Source organism: Poeciliopsis prolifica, unplaced genomic scaffold, assembly GCF_027474105.1.
Source record: "Poeciliopsis prolifica strain line A6 unplaced genomic scaffold, Auburn_PproV2 SCAFFOLD035, whole genome shotgun sequence".
Classification (NCBI taxonomy): Eukaryota; Metazoa; Chordata; class Actinopteri; order Cyprinodontiformes; family Poeciliidae; genus Poeciliopsis; species Poeciliopsis prolifica.
Window position 1 is genome coordinate 1,311,630 of NW_026562410.1, and position 25,996 is coordinate 1,337,625.

The 25,996-nt window shown below is 38.4% G+C and overlaps 1 protein-coding gene across 1 annotated transcript in view; it reads right to left on the bottom strand.

The window, feature by feature from the left end:
• The window catches only part of kcnt1a (potassium sodium-activated channel subfamily T member 1a), a 29,772-nt gene that overhangs the window by 2,429 nt on the left and 1,347 nt on the right, over positions 1-25,996 (bottom strand). Inside the window, 29 exon segments of the mRNA XM_055052668.1 lie at positions 371-455; positions 533-595; positions 689-983; positions 1,074-1,202; positions 1,957-2,040; positions 2,303-2,404; positions 2,489-2,600; positions 2,751-2,885; positions 3,024-3,095; positions 5,174-5,346; positions 5,480-5,585; positions 6,955-7,171; positions 7,275-7,504; positions 7,989-8,138; positions 8,970-9,078; positions 11,039-11,147; positions 11,271-11,334; positions 12,895-13,031; positions 13,116-13,280; positions 13,358-13,538; positions 15,016-15,110; positions 15,363-15,446; positions 16,149-16,223; positions 16,555-16,614; positions 16,734-16,782; positions 17,790-17,837; positions 18,198-18,345; positions 18,488-18,567; positions 24,900-25,064. Of these exon segments, the coding sequence (XP_054908643.1) occupies positions 371-455; positions 533-595; positions 689-983; positions 1,074-1,202; positions 1,957-2,040; positions 2,303-2,404; positions 2,489-2,600; positions 2,751-2,885; positions 3,024-3,095; positions 5,174-5,346; positions 5,480-5,585; positions 6,955-7,171; positions 7,275-7,504; positions 7,989-8,138; positions 8,970-9,078; positions 11,039-11,147; positions 11,271-11,334; positions 12,895-13,031; positions 13,116-13,280; positions 13,358-13,538; positions 15,016-15,110; positions 15,363-15,446; positions 16,149-16,223; positions 16,555-16,614; positions 16,734-16,782; positions 17,790-17,837; positions 18,198-18,345; positions 18,488-18,567; positions 24,900-25,064 (3,522 nt within the window).

A 25,996-nucleotide genomic window follows, 5' to 3' on the forward strand; every position in this document is an offset into this window, starting at 1 on the left:
TACTGATGAGCACAACTGGTAAAGAAATATTCTAAAAGATGCTCAGATGTAACTGCAGTAAAAGGTAATAATGCAAGATGGTAAATAAAATCACTCACCAAGATTCACAGATTTTTTCTTGCAAAGAACATTAAAACCAGGTATAACTAACTCCTTCACATCATGATGTTCTAATTTATGTTAGTAGGTCACATGAAATACCAATAGTTTATATATAAAATTTTGTGGTTACAATATGATGAAATCTGAAGAAGTTCAATAATATTTAATACTTTTTCAACTTATCATAGTGAGAACGAATCTGCATATTGGTGCCATCAAAAAATGATACATGTTGTGGTCACATGGATCATGAAGTCGTTTTACTTACACAATGTCGTTGATCTCTAGCCTGGTATCATGTGAAGGGTTAATGAGGACGTAAGACAAAGTGTTCTGGTGATCATTCTGTTCGTCTGAAACAAACAAACACAATCAGCCTAAAACCTGGCCAATGCTCTTAACTGTACATAAAAAGTTTAAAATGTTTTACCTTGTAAGTATCCCAAATTGACTCTGTTCATGACATCACTGGCTGTCAGATTCGTCAGATCATCTTCATGTTAGATAGGGAAGAGACATGAGTGAAATCAAGTAGTGCATTAAAGTTACAGCAATGCTATCAGAGAGCGGGAATGTCCATGGTTACCGTATCCTGAGGTGGGAAGGCCCAGATGCCTCATGCGGTTCCGGACCAGCTCGGACAGCTCTTCCCTCTCGGAGCGTCTGTAGAGGTTGAGACGCTGCTGGGCTATGCGCTGGGCGTGGTCTTTACTCGAGTCCCGGCTTCCCCCCTGCCACCTCACGCTTTTCTTACTGAGACGTCGCGCCCACTGCATGCTCTTCTTCCTCAGCAGGGGGTGATCCGACTGCTCGTTGCTGCGAGGCTCGTCCCCTCTGTCTTTTGTGTCTTCGCAGTAGTCAACACTCATGGACACCTGGGACTTAATTAGGACGGAAGTGTTTGTGTTTTCCTCGTGATCCCAGACTGTGATTATATGTCAGTTTTGATGCATTAATGTTCACAATCTCACCTCTGAAGTGGTGAAAATGTGAGACTCTGTGCGATAGATGCCGATGGGAATTTCTGCACTGGAGGAGCAAAGTTTTTGGAACAGTCTCCCGTAGGTGCCGATCCATATATCTTCCTCTTTTATCTTCATCTAAATAAGAGGAAAGGATGTTGATTTGAAAAGTGGCTTGGTCAGTTTAACCATTTTCTCTTCCACAAAGGCATCTTTAAAATTATTCTAACTCTGTGACCTTTCACTTTTAATGGAAGTTCAATGACCATGTCCCAATCACAAAAATCTGTATAAATTATAAGATAGTAATGCTACACAAAGTGTTGCAAGTGTTTGAAGTGGAAGAAAAAGGAACAGATGGCCTTACTATAAAGGACTTTATGGAACTAAAAGTCCCATTTGTAGTTTTCTACAAGCCTGTAAGGAACACAGCAAAGACGAACACGCCACACAGGGCAATCGTAAAAGGAAACTTTCCAGAGAGAAAAGACTTGGTACATCGCTTCAGCTTTTAGCAGCATCAAGTTCATGTGTTCAAATCAGAAGCTGTCGTAATATTTCAGAATTGAGATTCACAAAAATGTTCCACCCAATTTGATTCAGCTTGAACTATTCTGCAAAAAAATATCTGGCAACTTCTCTGGTTTCCTGACATGAAAAACTGAAAGAAAAAATACCGCACAGTCCCTGTGTGATATTTACAGCAGAGGGTGTCTCTGCAAATATTAACGTATGAAGGCTAATTACAAATGCAAGCCACTTTTCCAGACTTTTATTTTTATAAAATAAAATTGTAAAAACAAACAAACAAAAAAGGTATGTGTCATATTACTTCCACTTCACAATTATGCCCAACTTTGTGCACTACTTTTTGGCATTGTATGTGACTCACAGCACAGAGGAATCCTGATCCAGGGGTGGTGTCCAGTCCCAAGAGCAGTCTAGCAATAAGAATCATGTAGTCCTTTACGAAAGACTGAAAAAGTAGCACATGTAAAACACTTCAAAATCACTTCAAAACCTTGATTACATCTAACAAAATAAAAAGCTTACGACAAAGAAAAGAAAGAAAGAACGAGCGATGCGTTAGTGGCTGAGCACAAGAGGGCAGCTCTGCCTTCTGAAGCCAGCGCTGCGTAAGAGGCAACTGTTTCTCTGCTGATGTGAGACACACTCACATACCTGATGCTGAATAAAGTCACCTGAGGCTGCTGGGTTTGCTGTGGATGTCTACCAACCTGATAGAGGAGGGTGTCCAACATGCTGATGCTGAACACTCGGCCTGCAGCGAAGGGCAAGCGGAACATGAAGGCCAAGTTGGAGCCTTTGTCTCTCTCTTTCTGCGCGACATGAGATGGTCAGAAAGTCATTTACCCATAGTTCAGCATGCGGTTCCAACCTCTGGTCCCCAGGTATCAACTGACCTTCTCTAGCTTGGACAGAGCCAGCGAATAGCAGTCCTTCGCTCTAAACTGCATGAACCTCATGTTGGATGGATGTGTGAGCTCGGTGATTATACTGAGACTTGGAAACAACCTGCGTTGTTTTTTGGAAAGGGGAGAAAATGGGCAAAAAAAACCCAAACAAGTTAAGTGGACAAGATTAATCATCCAAGCAAAGGATCGCACACTCAATTTACTGTCATAAAGTTATTACTTTAGCATTCAACTAAAACGTTTAATTTACCTGAACATTGTTTGTACATTGACAATAGTTTTGGCATCCGCCATGTAGTCTTCCTCTGCGCTCATCGTACTCTCTTTATCCACCACAACTAAGTTATCAGCATAGATAATCCCACACTGGAGCAAGCTGTCCAGACTGCAACACACACAAAAAGATCATTTGACAACAATACCACCGAACACTTGAAAAAATAAAAGTAGGTATCTTCTTTAAATAATTTAAGAGTAAAACAATTTTAATAAAATAAAAACAAAGATTATGCAATGGCCTTACTTGTCTATCGACCCACCCATGTAGTACACCATTGGGAAACAACAAATGGCCTCCAGGAAGTGATTATCAGGACTGCGGGAAGAAAAATCATAATGAAAGTCAATGCCGTTCTGTTTGCTCTTGACATTTCTCAAACAAAAGACTCCGCGCCAAAACTGTGAGTTTGGTATGCAATCAGTGAAACATTTAGTATGTTACAAAGTCAGAAAAAGCCTCAACAAAGCAGTTTTGCACAAAAGGATTTGTCCTTTGTTTCCTCTGTTTGTCCCTGCTACGGTTCAGTGCAGTTTCTTTCTCCATCAGTCATTTGTTTTGTTTTCGGCTTTTAGAAAGAAATTCCTAAAAAAAATATGCTGCAGTAAAAAGCAAAACTCACCTTGTTGTTGGTGATGTACTGTCTGTTTTGTGCATCGACTGCAAAGCTCTTTGGCTAGGACTTTGTGTACGATTGTATTTTCAAAAGAACTTTTGAAAAAACAGTTGTATGATTAAATGGCATTTCAACCATCGAATCAAATCAGTTTTTATTTTTGTAGTGCCAAATTACATCAATGTGAAAAGAGGTTTGATATTATTTAATTTTAAAAAATCACTCATCAAATGCAGAGAGAGCTATCTATTAATATTTTAACAATTTGTTAATGGATTTTATCAATGCATTCACATGCAAGTAGCTCTTTGAGGAAATTCATGATTTCGATGCGGCCCAAAATGAAAATGAGTTTGACATACGTGTTTTAAGGGGTTTGGCTTTGTTCCCTGACTGGACCACAGCCAAAAGAGACACTGAATTAAATAAATGCAATTTAAAGTCACAGGTGAATACCCAACAGTGGCTAATACTTATAAATGCAGGTAAACATCAATGAAGTAATGAGCAACATTTTGAGAAATCCTTTGTGCACGATTAACTTGGATTTTTCTAATTACAGTGAACTAACTTGCCATTAACTTTAAAGCAAGATTATTTTAAGTAAATTACTAATTAATATTACAAAGTAATAGAAAGTACTAGGTTGATTTGATTGGCAGATTTTTAAACTAATAACAAGGGGAAAATATCTTAGTGTAAGTGAAAAAAAACTGTCAAGGGAACTTGTACTTATTATCACTAATTAAGGATTTATTGACATAAAACAAGCTGCTACATCTTGCTGAACAGTTACTGGCAAATTAGTTTGGTCTTATTTCAAGTGTACCAATATATTTGCACAAGAAACCAGACAAAAACACTTTTTGCAAAGCACTGAAGTTCATGTAATGTAATCTGACCAAATAAGAAATGTTTCATGAATAATTTTTCAAGGTGCTATACACCAAAAATACAAATTAATCAAACATTTTGGGGCCTGATATGCACCAAATGAATCCATCCTTTCAAAGCTGCTTCAGAAATGAGTCTATTTCTATTTCCAACAGCCTGCACCAGACTCTTGGGAGCCTCTGTGTAGTAGTTATCTCATTGGTCAGAGTGTCTTCAGGCAGAGGGACGAGTCCATCTGGTGCCGAACGCACTCAGAGAGAGATTCAGACACTTTATTAGTGTCTGCCTGCACCTCCTTTGACATTGCATTACTTTTTACATGTTCCCAATCCTGCTGACACGAGACCCAAGGCTGTTGTAAGTGATTGAATTCCAAAAGCGTGGGTGTTTGCATTTGTGTGTGCAACAGTGATGGAGAGAGGGGGACAGGGAGGGTGGCACCGAAAGCAGCAGCACGCAGGGAGCATTTATTGTTGTGTGTGTGTGCTTCTATGAGGGATCTTTCAGTCGGCATGTGGGGGCTGAAAAGGCGACGCATCAGGGCTCTTGATGGAAGTTAGAGCTCTCAAAAGAAATCATTTTCTCCCCTTGTGGCAATATATATCACCCAAGTTCAAGGTAGAGCAAGTTTCCATGGTTACTGTCTGGTTACTGTACCGGGTTTTTTATTTTTTTATTTTACTTTGTCACTAAAAACACAGAGTAACACCGGTAATCTAACATCAGAATTAACAATGGAGTCCCACCTCCACAGCCTTGTCGTAAGTGCTTGCTGACGTGCGCCTTTCAGCGGTCAGAATCTTTCCCAGCATGACACGGAGGAAGTCTGAGTGAAGCGAAAAGCGGAGGAACAATGTGCTGCGGTACGCGTGTGTTAAGAACTCACGGGTTATCCAGCAGTAAGACAATGGGGTTCAGCTCTTTCCTGGGTCTGTAATAAGCTCTGAGAGGCACTATGAAGTTATAAAGACCGTTCCCCGCCGTCTCAGCCGACACAATGATGAGCTTGTTCTTGAAGCCGTAAGCCTTTGCATCCTCAAAGCTGTTGTGCATGCAGCCCTGCAAGAGGAGTGGAACACAGAGTGGCATTTTAGGTATGCTTTTATGATGTGAAGGACAGAGAGAGACGAGAGGGAACGATTGAGGCGGCCTGTAATTGAGTGACTAAGTGGAAGGAAAAGCGACTGCCCACCTGGTCTAGTCGTAGGCAGCAAAATGGTGCTTTTTCAGCCAACAGATGGCATAAGGTGGGCGAGCTCCCAATGTACGGCGAGTTGGGAGGATAACCTTTAACATACCTGACAACAGATCCAGAAGGGATGAATGATGCACTTTGTCAAATAAAAAATATGCTTTAATGTACTTTATTTTAACAAAAACTCAACCTATGACTGCAGAATACTAAGAAAAACATCTGTGACATGTAAAAAAAATCAATTTAGTTAAATTTTTATAATAGCTATAACATAATGCTAAACATGCTAACCCTGGTTACGTGCATTTTGAATGTTTAAAGCCGTAAGATTGTTTTTCCTATTCAAAAATATCAGCATCCATTAGACTTGCATAATCTAATCTAATCCTAAAACAATAAACAATAATAATATGAGTCAAGTATCCCACCCTGTTTATATATTTTATTTCTTTGCAAAAGCTCCAATATACATTATTTTCTATGTAATTATACCCTTTAAAAGGAGAGACAGATAGTATCAGGTTATAGTAAAACAAATGCTAATTTCCACCTGCAGTTCTTGGACAAATTTATGTAATAAAGTATGACAATATTACACCAATGTTCTCCCACCAATGCTACTTATAGTGCATGTAATGAAATAAAGTGTGAAAAAAAATTAAGTCAGAAAGGAGACACTGGGGTGAGACAATACAAGAACAGCTGTTATAGGCTGCAGAAGACAGAGTAGGGCGACCTGCTACCAGAACAACAACCCTACAGCCAAAGCAGCAATTAAATGTCTTAAATCAAAACCTGTTAGTCGATGAGAATGACCCAGAAAAACTCTAGATCCAATCAATAATCTGTGTTGAAAATTGCAGTTCAAGCACTTTCCATCCAGCCTGATTGAGCTATGTTGCAAAGACGAATCATTGACGAGATGTACAAAGCTGGCAGAAGCACACCACAAATGACTTGTGGTTGTAACTATGGTAAAAGTGATGCAATAACATACTGACACAGAAAATCTGAAAAATAAAAAAAAAATCCAGTCTAGATCATCATCCTGCTCTCCACATACATCTGCTCACTCTGCGACAACTTCCTGTTGCAGACAAAACTCACATCAGAACTTGAACTCCCTACATTTCTGCTCTAAGCTGCTGTCTCATAATGTAAATTTAAATTATTGATAATAATTACCATCTAAGGAAAATATTGCAAAGCAGAAAAAGTACTAATCCCAACTTTAAAGACAAACTTAAAGAACACAGTGTATCCCAGTGTAGCATCTTTGGTCTGAATCCTTAAGTACATTTAACTCGCCCATTTGATACAAAAAGTATATTTGAAATAAAAAATAACTAAACTTGAGCTCTTTAACAATTTCTATTTTCACTTCTACATCAGATTAAAGCTTTTTGTTGTAGATCTGATTTTGTTCATTATATGTAAGGTTTGGGAGTCACTGGGAAAAACGAAATCCTTACTCAGTGGACGAGCTTCTCTTTTCATCTGTAAAAACAGTGTCATCTTCTGACTGATCGCTCAGGAGGTCACACGGCAGGATTGCGGCAGAGTCGGCTATTTCTTGGACTGGTGCGATACTGGGTCGGCGGCTGCTTGTCCCATTCACGGTGGGCGGGACCAGTTTGCCCCCTGAAATGTTGGGCGGACTTGTATTCTGAAGATCTATGGCAACAGTTCCTGCAAACGCAAGCATTGTGCCTCAGACCTCACTGCACGGATTGCCTTCACCTATCCAAATGTTTGCACTTCAAATGCTCTAAAACATGCAAGCATCTCTCACCCATGCTTGCGATGATGCTGTGCACAGGAAGCTGTGAGGGCCCGTCATAGATTCCTCCAGCAGGACGGCCCTTCCTCTCCTCCTGGTTGAAGATGAAGGCGGAGTTCTCCTCTTTGGTGATGTTGATGTAGTAGCAGGTGTCTGTGGAAGCCATGATGTGGTGTGGACCAGGATTCAGCAGGATGCTCTTGTTCTCCTCCCTTTTTATCCCGATGAGACACACGCCGTACCTGGAGACAACAAATCCATCGTTTGTGAAGAAGAGAATGCATTTATTACAATAACACCTGCAAAGCGTTGAAAATATATGGCGACAAGTGAGCAGATGTATGTGGAGAGCAGGATGATGATCTAGATTGGTTGCAAAATCAACCTGAAGGAAAGTGATGCTCGGGGTGTCTGCTTGGATATCTTGGTTCACATCACCCTGGTGAATAAAAGCTTGACTAGAGCCACATACATTGATACTGCAAAATTTTCATCCCTCGTCTTCCTGATGAGATTTCCTATCATTCTGACAAAATTTATAAAAAAAAAAAAAAAACTCACAAAAAATTATTTCTCATTTTCAGCCACTAAGTCTCAGTATAAATATTTTTTTCCTGTCGTGTTTCATAAAAGTAAAATAAAGAAACAATGAACCAATACAGAATCTGTAAAACCTGAACTAGCCAGCCTGCTGAGGGGGACATTATAGCTCACACGTCAACTCACTTCTTGTGAGCATGAAACGAGGCGTACGTGAAGCTTTTGCCATTGTACTCTCCAAAGAACTTGCTGTCGCACAGTCGGATGTGGTAGACCTCGTTGCCGGAGCAACATCCATACATCCTCTGCCACTGCTCCGGAGATTGCTGTCCTTCTCTGCAATTAATTAAGAGAAAATACGGATGGATCCATAAACCAAACATCTTCTCCATCAAACATACTGACAGAGAAGACATGGTCTAAACCCCTCTGATAAGAAGATCAACAGTAAAAATGTATGACTTTATTCAGGATGTGGTTGATCTATCTTTGTCAGTCAGTTCGCTTTGCCTTTTTTTTTTCAACTCAACCACCAATAATAATGCAATGAGGATAAAGTGGTGAGTCAAAGTTAAGGTGACTTTTAAACTGAATTTTTTTCCTTGACTTCATCCATCTTATTGTAGAAAGCAAAATTTGTTTTTAAATTGACATCAGCCACACATGAGTGTGCACTGAAACATCTGGGAAGGACTGTGTTTTCAAACTTAAAACTATAAATTAATGTAAAATGTTAATTAGGAAATATTATCTTATGGGTTAGGGTTAGAGGATAGGATTAGAGTCATCTGTTTTTGCTGTAGAGGTGAGTATCTTGTTTGTAGAGACTCGCTCCATCAGCCAACGACACTTCTGCTGTAAGTCTGCGTGCTGTGAAAAATCATTTGCCTCTGGAGAGCTTTTCAAACTGCCTTACAAAGAACTCTTGACAAAAATATATATCCAACAAAGAAAAGAAAAAGAAACAGCGATATAGCTTGCTGCTGTTCTCTCTTGTGCTGAATTTTTTTCATGTCCTGCTGTGTTGCACAGTACCCAAGATTTTTCTTCTGTGCTCTGGCTTTTCCTTGGAGCTTTCATCCAACGTCAGTGGACGTGAACATGCGAAGAAGTTGAACTTTTCAGTCATACAGGGAGAAATAAAATGGCTTATCAGAGATTACCTACCGTCCGCGGGAGGTGTGAACTAGGAGTGTGACCAAGGTGGAAGTGGCAGGACACACACAGTTGAGAGCCAGCATGGCGTACTTGAATTCCTCCTCGCACACGACTTGATCTAGAATTGGACGACATGTTAGAAGTGTGTAACAATAATAAACTAATATGGCTGTGGAATGAAAAATATACGATGGTATGCAAAAATATTCATGTCCTTTTAACTTTTCCACACATTACGTCACAATTTAATGTTCACTTTTGTGAGACAATAATTGACAGTTTAACGCGTAAATTATGAGCAATTATTTCTGACCTTTAAAAATATTTTTATTTACTTATCAGGAATGGTGAGTAAGTTTAAGGTAAGTTTTTCTAATGGTAAGTGTAAAATTATCACACCACAAAGTTAAATTAGGAGGGTTGAATACAAACATGGACTCTACACTGTGTTCCAAATTATTATGCAAGTGATATTTTGTCAGATTTTCTTAAATGGTCAATGCTAATGATGGTCAGTATAATTTTCAAGTCATGAACTAATACAGTATAAATCAAATTTTACTGAACAAAGTTCCCCATGAGAAAAGTATTTTTTTCAAAAATATAAAACTCAAAATGTTCCAAATTATTATGCACAGCAGATTTTCTAAACATTGTATGGATTATAAAGAGCTGCTAATTTCAATCAAAAACATCTCAACAGACAGAGTTACATTTCAACATAGGACCCCTTCTTTGATATCACCTGCACAATTCTTGCATCCATTGAACTTGTGAGTTTGTGGAAAGTTTCTGCTTAAATTTCTTTGCAGGATGTCAGAAAACCTTCCCAGAGCTGCTGTTTTGATATGAACTGCATCCCATCCTCAGGAAACTCCAAAGGTTCTCAATAGGATTGAGTTCAGAGGAGGATGGCGACAACATCATTATTTTCTTCCTTTTTTGCCCATAGCAGCCAGTGACACAGTGTTATTCCTTGCAGCATGAGATGGTGCATTGTGATGCATAAAGATGATTTTGCTACTGAAGGTACGGCTCTTCTTTTTGAACCATGAAAGAAAGTGATCAGTCATTTTCACACCTTCAGGGACTCTGAAGGGGCCGACCAGCTCTCTCCTCATAATTTCAGCCCAAAGCATGACTTCCTTGCTGACTTCACAGCCGTGTTGGGATGTGGTGGCCGTCCACCACCAATCAACTACTGCTTGGTCCACCACCGTTTCTGCTTATGAGTTGGTTAGGGGGCTGAATAGTAGATTCATGCTCCACAAGCCTCTGAGGGATCCTCCACGTTGAGGCTCCAGAGACACCAGTGGCTTCAAATTACTGTTTGCTGCTTTGTAAGAGCATTTTAACAGCTGCTCTCTTAATTCGATGAATTTGTCGAACAGAAGCCTTCCTCATTATGCCTTCATCTGTACAAATCCATCTTTGTTTTGAATTAGCCACAAATCTCGTCACAGTACGATAACGCATCAGTTTTTGTTAAATATTTAATGTTTTTATATCTTGTCATAATGCACTACACTATCTGATGATTTTCGTCAGCAGAGAGATCCTTTCTCTTTCCCATATTGCTTGCAACCTGTGGCCTGTTTAATAATGTGGAACATCCTTCTTAAGTAGCTTTCCTTTAATTGGGCTCACCAGATAAACTTGTCAACCCAGCTCTCTGAAATTAATTATAGTGATTCAAAGAGCCCTGACACACAATACCATCTATAAATTTAATAGCACAACAAAAAGTTTAATCTTTATGACACTTTAATCCAATTTGCATAATAATTTAGAACACTGTGTAAAAACTACTTTGGTGACCTGTGAGTTTTTAGCTGAACAGAACTGTATTTAGGGTCATCAAAGTAATGGGGTAGAGTTCAAATACATGCCTGTCTTTTGAGATTTCTATTTGTAAAGTGTAATTTTTCTTTACTTCCACTTTGAGTTTACAAACTGAAAAAAGGGGCATAATAACTTTTCCAAGAGACTGTACCTTAATATGTACTTGTAAGAGTCTAATTTTTTTAGCTTTTTATACAAGCGACGGTCAGAAAGTTTTTTTTTTTTAAAAGTCCCACCTGCAAATTTAACATGAAACTTGTTTTCAGGTTTGAGTATTTGGACATAAAGAGGACAGTTAGGGGCAAAGTCTTTCACAGCCCAAGCTCTCAGGATGGTCTGGTGGTCCTATAAGAAAATATTGCAAATTTTTTATTAGACCATTTTCAAGAAATATAACTTTTAAATGTAAAAAAAAAAAAAAAGAAAAAAAAAGTTTGAGCAGAGTACAATAACTACAATTTATCCTACCGCGGCCATACGATCAACCTCGTTGCGACTGCTCAGAATGAAACAAGCCTCTGCGTCGTCCATTCTGCAGCATTTTGATAAAGACATGAAAAGATCTTTGTTGAAATGTCAGCAAGCAAAAAAATAATACAACTTTTGCCACACAATATTCTCATTAGATTTGACCGATTCAATATTCCATTTTGCATCGACTGTGTATAAGCAGAGACACAAACAAGCTGATACGTGCCGTATATTGAGTGTTCAGCGGCTGTAGAACTGTTTTTGCATACGATTAACACAGCCAGAGGAGTGCAGAATGCAAAACAAGTGTGGGAGGATTTGAAAAACTGCCAGAGGAAGGATGTAAGCACGACACACACCCAATCCTTTGCTTCTAATTGCTCTGCTAAAACCATGACAAATGTATACAGTGGAGTTATGCAATACGCTCCAGTCGTTTTGAATGATGTACCTGATGCAGTGCTGTAAATAACTCTGCTACAATTAACCTTGTCAAAGAAATGGTAACGTTACAGAGCCACATTAAGCCACATACGTCTGTAGCTGCCATAACCGCAGAAAAGACCTAAACTGAGTGTAATGATCTGCAAAATCAGGTTATTTATGGCCGGCTGAAGGTCTGCAAAGAAAATCTGAAAGCGGTTTACAATCTTGTGTTTACTTGAACTGGATTCCACAGATGAAGTTTGTTGCTGCAGAAAGAAATTTGGCTAGACATGCTTTTCTTCCGCTTTAGTCATTCTTTTCTCCAAGTACCATTTATTAGACCTCCAGGATAAAAATATGACAAAGATAACGTTAACCTTTTGAGGAGGAGTCATTTTACCAGCCAAGTCAAAAAGCTTTAAAGAACAATTACAGTGTTGTCATTGTATTAAGCCACACAATAGCTCTGACAAGCTTTTATCTGAAAAATGGAATGATAGAATAAGCCAAGTGATATCTAAAATGATTTACCACGTTATAAAAGAATGGTTTTTTAAAGCCATCCTTTTGAATATTTCAAACACAATTCATCTCAAAACCTTTGAGATAAAACGATCTTTTTAATTTTTTTGAACTCAACCACTGCAGCAGACCAACAGGCCTAGTAATAGATGACCTTTGACCTCTCTTTCATCCCCTTTGCCTCTGTCCTGCATGGAAAGATTTTTTCAGAACAATCGGTATCAGAGTCGCTGACAAAACTCAGCTTTTAATAGTTGTTGGTCCAATCTTTCAATATTTAAAAAAATCATGGCTGTTTTTTATTTTCATGGCTTGAAAAACTATTAAGGTTCGTGAACGCTATTTTATTGAACTCCACATCCCTTTTGCCTGCACTTGGGTCCTCCATTCAGATCACTTTTATCTCCCATTTTATCAAAAAGGGAAGGGCATCCAAAATTTAGAAAATGTATAGATATAAATTTGAAAAATCATCAACGTATCAGTGGTACAAAAAAAGAGCTGGGAGTCATAATATTTAAAGTTAGTACAGCCAGGGAATTTATTGGCCAACCAAAATGTTTACCCACCTACATTTGATATTTGTTTGTATCTGTTCTGTGTTTCTATGACAAAACGTTCTTACGTTGCAGCTGTTAGAATCCGTCCACACTTTTCAAAAGGTGCCACTTACTTTGCACGCAGCAGATCCTGGTCTTTGAGGACCGACCCTTGCAGGTAGATGACCCTCTGAGACCACAGGGGAATCTGCAGCACCCTTCGCACCTGGAGGTCCATTTCACTCGGGCACAGGATCACCACATAGTAGTCCTTAAAGATTTAAAGATTTTCAAAGAATCGTGAGATGGTCTGCATGGCAGCGCATTAGGTACATACATGGAAGCTAGTGGGCACCTGCAGTCTGGGATGTGCATAGAATTCGTTGAGAAAGTCCATGAGCAGGTCTATTTTAAGCGTGCTGACACATAAAACTACATGCTTCTCTGTCTGGGCTCTGTGGCGGCTGTAGTTCCCTCCTGACTTCTGCCTCTCCATCCACAAGTAGATCAGCTCCTCAAACTGGAAGAAGAACATGTAGATTTCTATGTAAAAACAAAAGCACTTACATAAAGTATGAAAGTTCAAAACTTGCTTACCTGGAGAGGAAGCACTACAAGAGCCACACAAATCATGATGACGACCAGCAGCTGAGAAGGCCAGATGCGTGGAGTCACGTCTCCAAAGCCGACGGTGGAGAAGGTGACGATGCAGAAGTAGAAGGAATTGAAGAGGGAGAGGTTCTGACCCGCTCGCTCCAGGTGCTGAATCCCACATGTGCTGAGACAAACAGGTGACAGCAGGTGAGCAAGTTAACTCAAATACTCAAGGAAGGATTTACAAAGTTGTACAGAGCGCTCTGCACACGTGTTGCAGCCACTACTCGCTGTATTTGTGCCACAGTTTCACAAGAAAGGTTATTTTACGACTGCAGAAAGATAAAATCTTGTAAAATATTTTTGGTTAAATTTCAAGAGCAAGTATCTACACTTCAAATAAGACTAAGTTAACTTATAAGTAACTGTTCACCAAGATGCAAGAGCATGTTTTACGTAAATAGCTTCTTAAAACTGATGAAAAAGTATGAGTAATATTACAGATTATTTCACTTATAACATGGGAATTGTCTGTTGTTTTAAATAAAATAATCTGCCAGTGAGACAAGAATTGTCTTTATCAATACTAAGGAATTTACTTAAACCAAGCTCCCATATTTTACTGAAAAGTTACTTGTACGTTAACTTAATGAGAACGTGAAATGTTTTCACTCTGACTCAATGAAAACACAGATATATCTGAGGTGAAAATACATTACAAAAACCAAAAAGAAGAGAGATTCATATGTCTGCTAACCTCGAAAACAAGTCTTCATGTCAGAGTTATTTTTTTAAGCTCGGTTGACTAACTTGTTTGTGAAACTCTCACTTGAGAAGTTTCACAGTTATAAGTTTTAGTACAGTGGATCACTTTGTCCCTTTCTTCTGCTGCATTAAAATAACCACAAGTTTCACCAGAAAGACTTTTTTTCCCAAATCAAACTTTATATTACAGTAAAAAAGTAACTTTATCTAAATAATTTTTGCTAATCCTAATGAGCCTAAACAGGAAACTAATTTAGTATTGGCTAAAAAGAAATGGTTGAGTGTCGGCTATAGAGTGTACTTAAGTGATCTTTGGCCTTTACATGCAAAGTTATGTTTTTAGATTTGATAAAGTAGTAGTTAGTTAAAGTTAGACTTTGTAAGCGCAGCTCTTTACTGAAAGTGAACTTTGTTTTTTCAGACTATGCAGCGAAACACCAGCATGTGAGTGAATATGAATGTTTTTGACAGCTTTATTTCATGTTTACAGAACATCACAGTAGCTCTCTAGCTGATCTACTCATTACAAAGCTTTTTAATAGCGGCTTGAAAATCAATCGCATCACCCTGTTAAGAGAAAATGCATTATATGGGTTTAGTGGTGATTTTCTGGGAAATCTCAAGGAAAAGAGCTGCACCATGTAAACATATTGAATTTGTTCAGTAATAATGTAAAAGTAGAATACTGCTTTAGGAAACTTTCTTTCTTCCCGACTGACCCACAGTCAGTCAGTAAAATAACACAAGCTCAAAAATTTTAATTAAAAAGAGGCACAGCAACTTTTTACCCAACTGTTTTTTTTCTCCCTCTCATTACTTTCTTTGATTCATTTGTGTTTACTTCACGTTCTGCACCTATTTCTACATTTCCAACAGCGCGCGCTAACAAGCCTTACCCAGTGAAGACGAGGCACAGCAGGGTGCAGATGAGAACAATGACCTGGTTGAACATGGCCGAGTTTGTCCTCTGGATCGCTCTGTGGACATCATTCTGCATCACAATGAACAACATCAGATGAAGAACTGGTATCGTATCTGACTATCTTATGTAAGTAATGCACGCTGCAGGGAAAAATCCCCGTGTGTCATTTCTCACTGTACACACAAGTCAGGAGAAGTAAGAGAAAAGATCTCTTACTTGCGAATTAACATGAGCATGAAGTGATAACATTGCAGTAAAACGCCGATCCTCTTAGCAAAACAGTCATCATCCGACACATTTAAGAATATGGATTCCACTCACAATCATGTTCTCTAATGCACACTTAGCCAGCCAGCAGTTGAGAAACACAGGAATGAAGATGTCCTTTATTGAAGGCCAGAAGATCTAAAAAGATAGTTTAACAGTTCAACAAGATGGTTTTATTGTGCAATAAAAACAACACAACTGAGAGAAATTTAAAATAATTTCCCATTTTTCTACTTTGATTCCAGCACTTTTCCTTTTCCACCACATTGCTCAGGCGAAAATACACAATTTTCTGACTGCAATCAGAATTCTACTTGAACAAAGAAGTATACATTTTGTTTATATGTTTCTATAATTTATTATTGGAAGTTGGAAGGACTCTGAGTGTTGGAAGTTGGAAGGACTCTTTGCCATCACCCTAATGTTTAATCTCTTCCTTAGGTTCTCCATCAGATTCAAATGGAGACATTAATATTTCTTCTAGTCATAGAAAAATGTTGGCAAAATTGAAATATTACAGCAAAACTTTGATCTTTCAGGAATCAGAATAAACTTGGGTTTAATTATGACCTATTTTCATAACCAATATTAAAATGAATCTCTTGTGTTTAAATTTAGGACATGAAAATATTTTTTTTATGTTGAATATCAGGGCATTGTCAAAGATGATTATTGGTAGGCAAGATGCAGCGAGCCTTCCTAATCCCACACATTTTTCTTGTTCATTCATAGTGATAAATATCTATACAGACAATGACTCATCAAAGCAGACAAGTAACAGCAGTGATACCCTCTGACAGGACAGATAATGAGTATTTTAGGAATAGCAAAAATCCTTACTGTAATGATGAAAGGAACTGTGTTGATCATCTCCAGAAGAAAGGAAACCTGAAATATCTGCTCCCAAATGTTCCCCTAGATAAAAAAAAAGAATAATAAATAAATAAAACATGCACAGGCACTTTCAGTTTTTCATCTGCAACCACACAAAGGAGTGAGTCACAGCACAGATTCATTTTTTTCTTCCCCATCACAGTCTGTCATCCTCATCAACCACTTACTTTCTCACCTCAATCAGATCCTGTAATTAGCACAGATCCTTACTGTTGCTGTGACAAATGACTGGGGCTAATTGCACCACTTACAGATTGTCAGTCTTATGCTGCGAAAGCGATTAATTGTACAGAATGCCTTAATCATGCAGGACCGCCAAGTGCGTTTTTATTCAGTTGTGTCTCTTGCTCACCTTGTAGCTCAGATACATAAGCAACATGGTCTCCAGGAAACTGATGATGGCCACAATCACCTAAACAAAGCAAAGAATAAACATAGCTGCTAAATTCATAACAGCAGCAGCAGCAGCATATTAGATACAAGCACTGATCAGGCGTAACGCTCTTTGCTCTTGATTTTGTTGTGACTCACTTGAATGGCCCAGACTGGAGCTTTCCTCTCCACCCAGAAGATCAAGTCCCTAACAAAGAGAGAGAGAGAGAGAGTGCAACATCCTCCATTTTTAAATTCAGTACTCAAAATGACAAGATATGAGTTGAATAAAAGATTGAGCTTTTATTTAACCCCCAATGCTCTTTGGCATCCCTTTGCAAAGATGTGCAAAAACAGCTTCAAAGTTTAGAATATCCTCACATTTCAGCATCTAAGAAGATTCCCAATGACTCTGCAACCCTAAAGCATGACATATCCTCCACCAAACCTACCAATAGTAATGCTTTTGTACATATCAATTACACAAGAGCCCACCTGGAGAGTCTGTTGCTGAAAGGCTCAATCTGTGACACATCAGTAAATGTAGTATTTAGCAAAACCTGTTTACGACAGCAGAACAGAAACTATTTCTTTTTCTGCAATCCCTCCCAAACTTCATTGCCATGTAGATAAACTCGACTGGTTGTTATGGAGAATTGCTGACCACAAGATTCCACTTATTGCTGCAATATTTTAGCAGAAAACTTTGAAGTTATTTATTTATTTTTTTTACGTCGCATATCCTGCTACTATGTTTGCGTGGTGGCAAGATAATTTGGGTTCTCAGATCTCATTTGTTACAGTCCTAGTTGTGTTAAAGTAGGATTTTTTCTGATGGAGACAAGTTTAGGTCATTAGTTATTTCTCTCTGGTTATTTCTGGACATATGAATATTACCACACATGTTCTTAACATGAATTTATCTTATTCTTTCCAGTTTTAAAGAGTGGCTATGAAAAACAGTGTCATATTATATGAAGTGAAAGGAAACTGAAAAGTGAAATGGGAGCTGTACCACTTCCTCTGTTACAAACTATAGTTTTTTTAATGTGGGAATTTGTTTTGTACTTCAAAATAAGTGCACTTAGAGTTTTTACAGACCTTTGCCAGGGCTGCCAAAAAGCATAGCTGACACTTTATCAGAAATTAAAATACATTGCACCAAATTAACCAATAAAATAACTGCTACAAGTTGGATAGCAGATGCAAGCTCACCAATTAATTTCTCTGTCTTGCACTGATCCATTCCACTGGCAGTCGACACTGCAACGCAACAACGACGGTCATGAAGAGAAATGAAAACACAATGGAAACAGAAGCTGAGAAGGGGATGTATGCCGCACTGAAGTTAAGGTACATTAGTGAGGCAAATGCACCAGTTTCATAAATGTCACCTAAAGTAACATTCTTCAACATTGTTTAGTTAAATAATTTGATCTTTCCTTCATTATATTGACCCTCAAGCCACTTAGTTCAGTCACATATTTGCACTTTATTATCATTTAAGAAACATTATTCTCTTTTTACTGGCTCTGAATTTCATAAAGTGTGCACATATAGAGAAATGTGTGCGGTACTACTGCGTTTAACCCAACTGAGACCCGTCTCTTGGTGTGAACTAACCATTTGTTGTTGCCATTTGGAGAGTTTTGTTGCACTGAGCTGTGGCTGCCGCTTGTGCCCTGACCGGGTCGGTCCGTCATCACTCTGATGATGTACAGCAGACATGTTAGCAGCTTCAGGCAGAAGTTGAACACACGAATCCTGAGGCCTGAAGACGAGAGAGAAATCAGAGTAGTTTCTCCTCGATGCGGCTTCTGCAAATGCTCGCAGTTGAACAGTTTTAGCCCAAAATGGTCAATTTTAATACACTAAGAAACATTTCAGATGCCCCACTGCTCTGGACCACTTACTTGATCTTTGGTTTTTGATGAAAAAAAGCTTCAGGCGCTCCTTGAAAGTGTTTTCATTCACATAAAACTCCACCTGCACCCTAACAGGAAACATCAGTGACAACTATCAGAAGAAAATCGGCTAAAAAAAAATACAAGGCACACAGATGGTTTTACTAAACAGAGATGGGAAAACGGCTTGAATATTCATCCTGCTGCTTTTCTAATCATCTTGCCTTAGGAGAGTTAGCTAATTATCCGTGTCTTATTTTCTTCCCAATTAAAAGGCGAGGTAACTGCAGATCATGCAATTTGAAAGATGCCATCAAAGAGCAGCTGTTGCAACTCAGAGGAAGGATTTAGCCTGAAGGAAATTAAAAAGAAAAGAAAAAAAAAGACTAATTGTTTTATTATGCAACCACTTAATTTGTCAATACTTCTTGAGTTTGGTAAATCAGAAACTATAACCCGTTTTGCTTAGATAGTCATTCAAAACAAAATCTACATCTACAGATGTCAGAAAATTGCAATGATTTTACACAAGTATTTAATTGCATTCTTACAATATATGTATAGTTGATGAAAACAGTGCTTTCTAAAAGTATTGGGATTTTATGTGAAAGGCAAATATAAATAAAGTGCTTATATGGACAAGAAGGAAATAACAGGTTGCTGATTTAATATAGACCATTCCATTGTATGCACCACTGTATACTTACAGTCTAAATCTAATGCTAAATTTTCTAAAACGTGATATGTCAAATCCCTAAAAATGTAATTTTTTGCCAAAGACATAAATACAACATGAATGTATACTTCTGCATCATCATGCCTTCCTTTTCACAATTATGTGCCACTTTGCAATGCCCTATCATATGAAATACTCACAAATTACAATGAAGTTAGTGTTGTTTAATCGGAATTTTGTCAGAGAACACACAAGCAAAGCAAAAAGAGACAAGAAGAGCCACACTGCCATGCAGCTCAGAAACAAAAGGTGAATTCTTGCAGAATTAATAAATAATCTTCAAAACTTTTCTCTTAGGAGAGAATTTGCATGAGGGGAAAAGGCAAAGTGCAAACCTAAGAGATTAGAAGTGATTTAGAAGCGTGTGTGTGCGCGTGTGTGTATGCAGAGTCTGCTACTTATCTAAAGTTTGAGCTTAAAATGACTGTCATGGACAGGGAGAATAGTGCTTGAGGGTTAAACTCTGCTTAAGAGTGCAGAAAAAGTCCAACAAAGATTGAAGGACTGAATGAACGTGTAAAAACAGCAAAACCATCTCGACTGAGATGAGCAGAAACCCAGAGAGCTGCAGAGAGTCCTACAGACTGATCTCTGTGTGTCTCATTCCTCTGCCCACACATGGGCACATGTACGGAATGCCCCTTTACTAGCTCCCATTCCAATTACGAAGCTGAAGCAGCCCTGACATCAATCGCGCTGTGGAGTCACTTCGGTGTTTCAGGGGAAAAGCACTAAAACAGACAAGCTTACAGAGAGATATGCATTAATCAATAAATATATACCTCATGTTTAGCTGGTCAATTAACCAGCTAGTCAAATGAAAGACAACAAATGAATGATATAAAATGATTTTTTTTTTTTAATTGACTGGATAACAGAAGAACTACAAGGAGAGCTTTAATAAGAGTATTCTGGGATCATCCATGAAACTGAAAATGAACAAATAAGTGAATAATAATGGGAACATATGACCAGAACAGTAAATATGGATTAATTAAAAATCTGTCTTTTCTTTTTTTTTACACAGCCAATAGAGAACCTCGACCTGAATCCATTACTAAAGTTGAAGTGACTCTGGAAAAGGTCAGTGATCCATCTTGCGGTTTGCTCCAACCTTGTAAAACGTTACAGGAAAAGTAACATTTTAAATGTTGTGCAGAATATTGACAGCAGGGGCATCAATAGTAATTCTATTGCATTACTATGAAAAAGATGGTTTCTCAACATGAAGTTTCCCTCCTCTCAATAAAAATATAGGCTGGATTTTTCTTAAATTGCCATAGTGGGGAAGTTTCGCAATAAAACATTAATGTATTTTGAGCCTTTTCATAGCATCTTTATGAGGGTTTCCAAAACACTAAATGCGGCTGGCACTGTGTATTTCAGCTTATGGGATAAAGTTGATATAATTATCCTGTAGCAATAATTATACCAGTACTGAGATGCAGCGCTAATTGCACTGGGCATGTTAACAAACGAGATAAATAGATTGATTTAAGGTTATGATTCATAACAACACATAAGCATCTGGAAACTCATCCTAACGGATTTTGAGCATGAACTTGTTCATCACATTTTATTTGTTTTCATCATTCCTTAACGACCAATCCCATAAGCGGCTGTGTAATCTATCACACAGTGATAGTGAAAAACAACATGGACACCCCACAGTGTCAGTCCACAGAGCTCACCTCCACTATTTTTTATGACATCAAAGATCCTACCTCTGGCCAGCATCACTACCGAAAACGTCCGACCTCCAAATTCCCACGGAAGGACTGATCCAGGTGTGGACGATGGCTTCTGAGTCCATCGCGTAGGGACACCTGCTGCTGCGTCGTGCAGAAAGCCTGAACTCCTGCACTAAGCCATGCTGATTAATGCACTCCCATGCAGATTTGTAGTAACATAGCTTGTCTCTGCTGGAAAATGATCACTGTTGAGCTTTTTGAGGAACAAAAAAAAAAAAAAAAAAAACACACACACGCACCGCACACACACTGATTAGAGCTACAGGGAGAGAATTTCGCCTGCGCTGCGTCTGATCATTTTTATTTTGCGGAATGGGAATATTTTTAGAGTTGTATACAGTCTTTTCCCGCCCAGCTTGTGTGCGAACCTGTTGCCACAGCAACACTACCATGATAGGAATAAGCGTATGTGATGGTGCTGCAGCATGGACCTCTCCAGTGACACTGCAACACCTGGAGACACTGCAAACATTAGCAGTTGAAGGACAAAGAGAGACACTTGTGTATGCTTGATCGGATTGTGTGCAAACTGTGATGGCATGTTGATTATTGCAACTTGGCCAATAAAACTCAGAAACACGTTTTTTTATCATTTCTTTTTATGTGCTTTGTCTTGCTAATGATAATAAAATGAAGGTCAAAATCATCATTATTGCAAGTATATATGTTGTTGTAAGTCAATATTTCCTAATTTCCTTTCTTTTTGGGTATTTGTTCTTCGATAAACAGAAAGGAAGCGAAGTGTTTGGCTGCGCTGTTGACTTGGGGCTCTTCATGCTCTAATGATGTGAATGGTTTGGTGAGAAATGACACCTGCAGAGCCTGCAAAAGATCAAAGAATCAACGAACGAGACGGCTTCTCTCTAGTTTCTCCCCGTATTTTTCTTTCCGTCTCCACCGAATAGCAGAGTTTGGGAGGCGGGAAAGTCTGAAGCGCTGATTTATAGATGACCTCCTCCATGAGTCAGTGCTTTTGAAAACACCGGATGAGGAGGTTCCACTTGAACCTCCTCTCGCCCACACAGGTACATCCATTTAACGTGGCTTTTCAAGTTACATGTGGGCACTTCGCGCCGTCCTGTGACTTGTGCCGGCAAAATATGTGACATTTTCTGTCGCTATATTTAGATCCGAGAGGCTTCCCCTTGGTAACAAGATAATGAAAGCACTTAAAATGGGGAAAAAAATCTGCAGCACTGCCAATTGAGGATGGAGTTTTAATGTTTCTCTTTGTATGTATCGACGTGTTTTTCTGTAGCATGCGTTCACCTTTAAGAAAGGAACATTTAAACGATGGACGATCCCTGTTAAGATGTGACCAGTGACATTTGTTTACTGATGACCATTGCAAATATAACCTGAAGCATCATTCAGCTCCTACATTATCGACTGGGAACGGGAGACGGGTTCCTTGAAAGGGCCAGAGCTGAAAAACGATAATGAGACCTCACAATGTGGTCTTCTTCATCAAAAAGAAAACAATTATTCCTGCAAGGACACCCAGGTTAAAGGTCATCTTGGAATAAAAGCTCAGCTCAGAGGCAGTTTTCACTTAACATTGACAGCAATCTACTCTCAAGGCTTTTTTTTTCTATCACTACATGCAAAATCACATGTAGTTGTTGCTACACTCCTAAAAATATGTGTCACAAAAGGAAAAAAGATTTCTATTTTCAAGATGCTGGACTTTGGCTTCACTGGAAAAGCTTTTCTCAACAATATTTTGACTGTCTGAGAAACAGGGGAACAATATAGCAGGAGCAGAAGTATAAAACCTGATGAAAAGAAAGAAATCCCTGATCATAGATGTTGCTCAGTCAGTGTTTCTGTTGATTTTTTTAATAAAAAAAAACAAAACAGATAACAATAGTAGAAAACAATTTCTTAGCCGCTGAATAGTCAAGCTTTCTAAAGACACCTGAAACAGGTATATCGTTTTCACTGCTGCACTTTTCACCCTTTTCAGATGTAAAATATGTAATAAAGCCAAAACTGCATTTGTTTTTCTGTTTTTATGGCTTGGATTATTTGTTGAAGCCTATCTAAAACATTTAGCTTTTCGGGCAGATTAGCAAGCAGGATGGTGCCATGGGAGACAGCTAGAAGTGAACCATCAACAATAAAAGGAACGTAAAATACACTCATCACTGAGACTGAGAGCTCATCAGCTGTACTGATTCAACCAATCATCCATTCATTTAGCCAGTGACTCATGTTAAGCAGATTCAAAACCAGGTGACTGATGATGGAGCTTTGTCATTGTCTCTGTCATAAATATCTGCAAATGATAAAGCCAAAGACTTTTTGTTGAGCTGGAGTCCATTTTCATCCCCGAGAATTACTTCATCATCACCAGACCTGCTTTCAGTTGATAGAATTGCAGAAAGGTTTTTCCAAATATTGAGTGATTGCAGAGTATATGAACATTGAGCCGCTCTGCTCCTTTTCCTGACATCCAGCACGATGTCATTATCAATGAGGATGAACAGCGGGTTTGTTTGACCCTGAATGCTTTTCCTCAACCCCCTTATGTTGTGGTTTGGTATTAGCAATGGTTTACTAAATGTTTTTCTGTATTTGGACAACATTTTTTCACAACATTGGCTCCTGTTTCTGTTTTTTTTTTAATATCCTTTCTTGTGTATTTTTTATTGTAAACTTAACTTGTTTTATATTTAAAACCTGATGCTATCGTTGGTCCTCCAACATTATTTTCTTCAGCAATGTTCCCAACAACTGTCTTGTTGGGGCCCAGATATCCTGTCAGTCAATAAGGTTGTGATTATTGTTTTTTTTAGAAGTTGAAGTATAACTTTTCTCTATAGATTAATGACAGGAGTTTTTCCTCCATTATAGCTGGAAAAAGTGATCTGTCTCTGATTATTTCAATGCCAATTATTTTTGCCATAAAATAACTGAATTAAAATACACAGTTTTGATTTTATCGTTTTTGGAAGACTTATAGATTGCCTGATCAGAAACAACAAGGCAGACATATGGGGAAAAATATGAGACAAAGACAACTAAATATAACGTATTTGCAATATGAAATGCCATCGCTTCTAGCTTTAAATACAAGAAGATGGAAAAAAAAACCTTAGTCAAATATGGGAGTTTAGGTGCATTCTTCAATTTCAGCACCATGGTCAGCACAGGAAGCATCATCCAAACCATCCAAGCATCAAATTCTAGATCTAAATTAACTCTAATATGAATTGAATGAAAAACACAGCTGTTTACGAGTGCAACAAATAGACCGGTTGAAAGAGAACAACTGAAGTAAAGAAGTTTATGTGCGGCACCCCCCAAAATTTAAGACACTAACACGTGAATGCAGTACATTTCAAAATATACTTTTGATTGCTAAACGACTAAAAAGTGCTCCAACTGAAATAAACACAATCTCTGTAGTAAACTGTATGTAAATCTCACAGTTTACAATGAAATTTCAGCACCACGGAGAACACAAGCACCAGCAGGATCCACTGGCTTTGAAGGCCAATATTTGGAAAAACCTTTTTGCAATTCTATCAACCGAAAGCAGGTTTGGTGATGATGAAGTAATTGTTGGGGATGAAAATGGATTCCAGCTCAGTAGTAAAATAAATAAGATCAACAACCACAAAAACTGATGCTGTAAGTGAATTCAAAAGTATTTGTTTCAAATCCTCCTTTAAAATACCTGAAGGAACTGCTGCTGCTGCTGCTGCTGCTGCTGCTGCTGCATTGTAAACTCTGGTAAACTATTTAATCGGGAGTTTAAGTTTAATTAATGTAACAAAAAGATTATTTTCAATTTATGAACAAGACTGTGAGATTTTCTATCCATTTGCTTCAAAAACTATTTGCTTACAGAACCCTTTCCAGCTGACATTGGTAATATTGGGTAAGACTGCGGCAGAGTCTCTGCTCTGGAGTCTCTTTCTCTGCCTACCTGTCGTCGTTCTGGAAGTTCTGGTCCCCCAGCAGGTCTCTGAAGCGGAAGCGGGGCGGCAGCGGAGGCACTTCGCTCTCCAACTGCTCCATCTTCAGCGAGGAGATGTCGAGGATAACTCCACTGCTGCGGCCGCTGCTGGTCGGAAGTGGAGCAGGGGAAGAGCTAGAAGAGACAAGTAAAGAGGCAGAAGGAAAATAAAAAGGGCAGGGCGGAAAAAAGGGCTTTGTACAAATGGAGGGAGCTGGAATGGATGGAGAGGGAATGATGAAAGAAGCGCAGAAAGGGAGTGGAAAAGTGCAAAATGGTCAAGTTTTACAGAAATGCACACAAGTATGGTTTACAAAAGATCAGAAAACAAGCAACTGACAAATGTTTCTTCAAGCTATTATGCATACAAACTACTTGACACAAATGGGGCAGATGCAATAAAAGACTGCAACTTAACACGGATCATTTAACATAAGAAGCAGAATATGAATGTGTTCTGGGAGTCCCAAAGAAGGGTTTCTGCTTCATTTTAACAGATGTTACAACAATATTTCAGACAAGTACAGCATCTCTATCAATAAGCTGTTAGACACAGGTAGTGTACAGCATTTAATTGATTGATTCAACAGCCTTTAGGACCGAACTTTGACTGGGCCATTAAACCACAAGCTAACACTTTATTTGATGGGTTGTGAATAAGACTGTCATGACTTTAAAAATTATGTAGCTTTATGTTATTAAAGCTAAAGTTGAATCAGTAATACTTTTCTGGCAAATTTATGTCAGATCATGAATTGTCATAAAAGACATTTTGAATAATGTCAACTTTGTATTAAAAGTGTCATGATTTACCGAATGACACTTTATGACAATAGTCATAAATATTCATGAAGACTTACTCATGTTCATGACAGGTGTTATGTCATGTTTATGACAGTGTCATGACAGTCTTATTCACAAATAAAGTGTTACCAAATATATATACATAGATGCATTTTGATCTAAACCCTCCCATTGTAGCCCTGTGTGGTTAGAGGCGTTGTCCTGCTGGAAGAGATTTTGAAATAAAAACGGATGTCTATTAATTCAAGGAGCAGATTAAAATG